Here is a 5,483-nt window from a genome sequence, read left to right on the forward strand (position 1 = left end):
AGCAGCTGCATTCGTTAACCCAAAGGACATTACCGCAAACTCATAGTATCTATAGCGTGTTCTAAACGTAGTCTTAGGAATATCATCCTCCTTCACCCTTATCTGATGGTAACCGGATCTCAAATCAATCTTGGAAAATACTCCAGCTCCTTGGTATTGATCTATCAAGTCATCTATTCTTGCCAGTGGGTACTTGTTCTTCATACTCACCTTGTTCAACTGTCGGTAATCCACGCACAAACGCATTCCCCCATCTTTCTTCTTCACCAATAAACTGGCGCTCTCCACGGTGATACACTCGGCCGAATGAACATCTTGTTCAGAAGCTCTTCCAACTGAGTCTTTAACTCTGCCAGCTCTATCAGAGCCATTCTATACGACGCAATCGACACTGGCCCGGATCCCGGCACCAATTCGATCGCAAATTCAATTTCCCTCGGAGGTGGAAACTCAGGGATATCTTCCAGGAATACTTCTGGAAAATCTCTAACCACCAGTATCTGATCTAAGTTCTGGGCATCACCCAACGCATTAGCAGCAAACAGAACATAACCCTGACACTCCTCCCCACTACAATGCACCATTACAGAGTTCAGGTAATACCCCGTAGCTACCACTGCTCCATTTTTTCCTTCCGACATAAACCGAATTGTCCGTTCAAAATAATCCAACAAAACCCGGTTCTTCGACAACCAATCAAACCCCAAAATCATCTCCAGCCCCACCATTGGTAAACAAATCAAATCATGCACAAAGTCTCTACCCTCAAGCTTAAAACTTACTTGTCTACAACCTAACCTAGTCATAACTATTTGATGTGGAGTGTGTACATGCAGATCAAAAGGTAATTCTGACTCTTTCAAGCCTAATTCCTCAACTTTAGCAAACGAAATAAACGAATGCGAAGCTCCAGTATCATATAATGCAACTAAAGATTTATCACCAATTAAAAATATACCTCTCATCAACGGATCCGCCTTAGAAGCATCCTTGGCATTCACAGCAAAGACTCAACCTTGATGCTGACTCTGGCCCGCATTCTGATTCCTCCCACGAGTGCAATCCCTCGCAATGTGGCCAGGCAACCCACAATTGAAACAACCACCTAAACCAATTTTGCATGAGTCATAAGGATGGAAACGCCCACAATGTACATAAGTCAAATCTGGAGAACTCTTACTCTGATTTCCTCTCCCTTTGCCACGCTGAATCTGGTCATGTGTGTTCTTTCTGAAGCCTCCTTGACCTTGAGGCACATATACTCCTCTCTTGAAGCTTTGTCCTCTCGGATGAAGGTACCTGCCACGCCCCCGACTAGAACTCCCTCTATGAGTGTCCTTAGATGCCACCACTGTCTTGGCATACTCCTCCACTACTCTAGCCTTATTCACCAAGTCGGAGAAGACATGGATCTCCATAGGAGCCACAGCAGTCATAATGTTGTCCTTCAAACCCCTTTGGTACTTAATGTATCTCCAGCTCTCAAAAGTCTCTGGGTCACCCTGACACACCCGAGAAAACCTACAAAGCTCTTCGAACTTGTTGGTGTACTCAGCCACAGACATGGAACCTTGCTTCAGCTGCATTAGCTGCATCTCCTTCGCTTCTCTTGCAGACTCAGGGAAATACTTCTTATAGAAAGCAGTTTGAAACACCTCCCATGGAATGTCAGCGTTCTGAAGCTGTAGCACACGACACTCAGCTTGCCACCAGGGCTGGGCTTCTCCCGCTAGCTGATAAGTGGCAAACTCTACATACTGATTGAGTGGAACATGCTGCGCCTATAAAGCATGCTCCATAGCCTGGAACCAGTGGTCCGCTTCAACAGGATTTGTGGAACCTCAAAAAGTTGGCGGATGAACCTTGAGGAACGTTGCCAAGGTCATCAGAACTACTCCCATGTTATCGCTGTTTCCCTCAGCATTATCATTGGCATTTCCTTCTCCGTTCCCATTGCCATTCCCCGCCGGTTGGCCTAACCTCTGCACAGCTTGCAGAGTCGCAGCAGCATTTGCTTCCGTGGTGTTTGCTAAGTTAGCCATGGCCGCTATAAACTCGACATGGTTATCAGTTGGTTGCTCATTCCTACTTTCTCGCGTACGTGTTCGACCTCGCCTGCGAGTAGCCATGTAGGGTTCCTGTCTACACCAAACAATCATTATCAAGGTGATCAGTCTCAATATCAAGAGCCTAGTGCTTCAATTATCCCAAACAGGCACTCACAAACAAGCATGCTATGCATATATCAAGTAGATAACCTAATAGCATCAAAGAAATGACACATAGAGTATGCAATGAAGCGCAATCGGTCCATCCCTCAGGCTCACGAGGACAAACCGCTCTGATACCACTAAATGTAACACCCTAATTCGCCTAAGCCTTACCTCGCATCGTAAAGCAAAGGTTAATCAGAGATTACGATAGTTCTAAGCTCGTACATAGTATATATATAGAAGGAATATAATAATCTAGAAACCCGATGAAAGATATAGCTCAAAATCATAGAATTTGAAATGCGCAAATCGTACTAACGAACTACTAGCTTAACGCACAACAAACAGATAAGATACAATAAAATATAAGTATATAATACCATAGGAAACTAGCCTCGACTCGCGGAGTTTAAGCCGAATAGCCATATATAAGTATACATGATTATACAGAAAACTGACAGTTCTAAAACAGCTTATACAAGTTTTTCTCTCATAAACATGCCTCTAGGAAAAAAAATACAAAAGAGAGATATATAAACAAAATAAACCAAAAGACTCCAAAGGAAACCAAGATCCTCCACTCCTATCACCATCCAAAACAACTCACCGGGGTGGGTTACGACCTGCATCTGAAAAACACAACAAAGATATGGTATGAGAACCAGAGGTTCTCATTATGGTAACAGTGCCCAGTGATGTAGGATATAAGACCCCGGGACACCAAAGGCAATCCTAAGCTCCATATCCATCACAAAATTCAAGCTTAAAGCATTCTAAAACAAATAAGCATAATATAAACCTCATCATAAACAAACCGGGTGATCTATCTTAAGGGATTTCTAATTCTAAACAAACACCGCTGTCCCACAGCCTTCACCAACCTATCCTCCATGCGATCCCATCGCCACCGCCTACCGAACCTCCTCAATCCCAGTAAAAAGCATAATTAATAACAATGCAAGTAATTCACAAGTAAAATCATATAAGGCAAGTAGATCAAGTAAGCAAATAAACATGTTATTCAATTAGGCATACAATTACAAGTCGACAAAGCAAACAAACAGGTAGAAAATGTATATGATGAATGCCTGCCTTACTGGCTGTGATATCACATTGTCGGTTCAACTTCCAACCCGACACATCTCCATGGAGACGTCGCCCTTCGGATTTCTCATATGGGAACCCCCGAGATATAGTGCCGGGATCACTGTCCAGGTACCGGCACCTGCACGCTCTATAGGTCCGAAGGGATGCGAACGGGATACTCTTGCCACAGACCTCACATCTCAACGCAAGCGGGACGAACCACTACCCTTGCGCCGCCACTGCTACCTCGACAGGCGGGATCCAACCGCCGTCCCTGCCGGGCGCATAGCGTCTCATATTCTCAGTAAAAATAATATTTCAGTGGTTTTCAAAAAATATTTTCAGTATACAGAGATCCATCATCTCAATCCGAGTCCTCGACTCATCTCAACCACTGTCCCTTTCATAACTCAGTTCCCAAGGTCAAGAGTTCATCGTTCCTTATCACATATATCACTCATCCTCCACCTAACGTCAAATCATTCTCAGCAAGCCAGAAACCTAAGCCTTCATTTTCTAATTTATCATAAAACTGTGTTCTAGAAACCTTAAGTTTTAAAAATGGTGTTTTAGAAGCTTACAACCATTTTGGGAAGGTAGAATAGTTGAAAACAAATAAAATTTTGAGAAACAGGATGTGTGCGGCCGCACAAGGGTCTGTGCGTGCGCACACTCCTAAGAGTTTTGAAATGTGTGCGTACACACAGGGGTGTGCGTACGCATAGGTGTAAATTTTTACAAGGATCTGTGCACTCGCACAACCTGTGCCAGCGACCTAACAGACAGACCTTCCCGACGTGTGCATCCGCACAGACCTGTGCGTCCGCTAAAGTTGAAGTTTTTCCTTAGATGTGTGCGCGCACAAGCTGTGCTGGCGCTGCGAACAGAACGCACTTCCCTGCCTGTGCGTCCACACAAGGGTGTGCGCCCGCACACATCAGAAATCATGAAATTCTGCAACTTTACAGAATTTCAGATTTTTAACACCAACTTTGAAGGATCATAACTTCCTCTACTAAATTCCAATTTTCACAAATTTTATATCGATCTAAAGAGTTTTCAAAGATCTTTAATTATAAATAAATTTCAATCAATTTCAAAAACCGAGGCAAAAGTTATGATCGAGCAAAGTTCACCAAAAACTCCATTTTACCAAACTTCACAACTTACACAATTTATTACCATTCACATTCCAACCCTTACCATACCATTCCAAAACTCCATTTTTCATCAAAATGTACCTATTGTATCATAATACACCAACCTTACCACATTCTCCTTCTCATTTCATTACTTTCAATTACAACAATCAACCATATAACACTTTATGATCCAAATCACCATCACACTTACCATTTCATAAGTCATCATACTACAATCATCATAAGGAACCAACTTCCAATCCATACAATCATTCAACATCAACACATCATTAAAATTCATCACAATCAACCCAACAATCATCAATTCATCGTCATATAACACACCAACCATCATTTTAGTTCAACCTATCTTATTGGTCACTAGCCATGAATATTATATACTAGATAGAGGAAATCGAAACCATACCTTGGCCGATTCTCCTTTATGCACCAAAACTCAAATTGATCACCAAATAGCTTTCAACCAAATTCCAAGCTTTCACATCCACTCCACTAAGCACAAATAAGTTCCAAGAGCTCCCAAAGCCACAACAATCAAACTATATACATATAAATCACCACCAATCAACCTAGGGCTTAACATAAATCAAATCTCACAAGAGTTTAGTATCTCTTATCTCTCCCAACAGATTTGATGGCCACAATCTAAGGCTAAGCAAGGATTAGAGCAAACCTAACATCCAAAATCACAAAAACTCATTTAATCAAAAACCCTATAAACCCGAAATTTTGAGGAGAGAAACTGAGAGGGATTCGAGCTTTTCTTACCAATTTCTTATATGGATTTTTTAGAGCTCTTCACGAGGAACGCGTAGCCACTGACGGCACGCAAATCGTAGCTCTCTAGCTCAAGATATCGCGAAGAGAAGAGATGGGTGAATAGTGCTCTTAGGGTTTCTTCTTCCTCTCTTCAATTCAACATGAGTGTTGTGTTTATGTGTGTGTGTGGGCTGGAAATGGGTTCGTTAATGAACCTTTTATATGTTGGGCTTGGGCCCAACTTGGGCTCGGTCTAACCCGT

At 42.5% G+C, this 5,483-nt stretch overlaps 1 protein-coding gene across 1 annotated transcript; it reads right to left on the bottom strand.

Annotated features, from left to right (window-relative positions):
• LOC107621117 lies at positions 264 to 2,042 on the bottom strand. The gene is made up of 3 exons (XM_016323155.1): positions 1,863 to 2,042; positions 1,016 to 1,781; positions 264 to 928 (listed from the first exon to the last, which is right to left on the bottom strand). Exons 1-3 carry the CDS (start codon positions 2,040 to 2,042, stop codon positions 264 to 266), a joined length of 1,611 nt encoding a protein of 536 aa, XP_016178641.1.

Source organism: Arachis ipaensis, chromosome B10, assembly GCF_000816755.2.
Source record: "Arachis ipaensis cultivar K30076 chromosome B10, Araip1.1, whole genome shotgun sequence".
Classification (NCBI taxonomy): domain Eukaryota; kingdom Viridiplantae; phylum Streptophyta; class Magnoliopsida; order Fabales; family Fabaceae; genus Arachis; species Arachis ipaensis.

What these genes read in the sequence shown, in the direction of transcription:
- LOC107621117 (XM_016323155.1), bottom strand. Translation starts at nt 2,042, where the DNA reads ATGGCTAACTTAGCAAACACCACGGAAGCAAATGCTGCTGCGACTCTG. An exon ending in CCTTGGCAACGTTCCTCAAG is followed by an intron (nt 1,782 to 1,862) that starts GTTCATCCGCCA and finishes CATGCTTTATAG; the next exon opens with GCGCAGCATGTTCCACTCAA. An exon ending in GGGCCAGAGTCAGCATCAAG is followed by an intron (nt 929 to 1,015) that starts GTTGAGTCTTTG and finishes ATAAATCTTTAG; the next exon opens with TTGCATTATATGATACTGGA.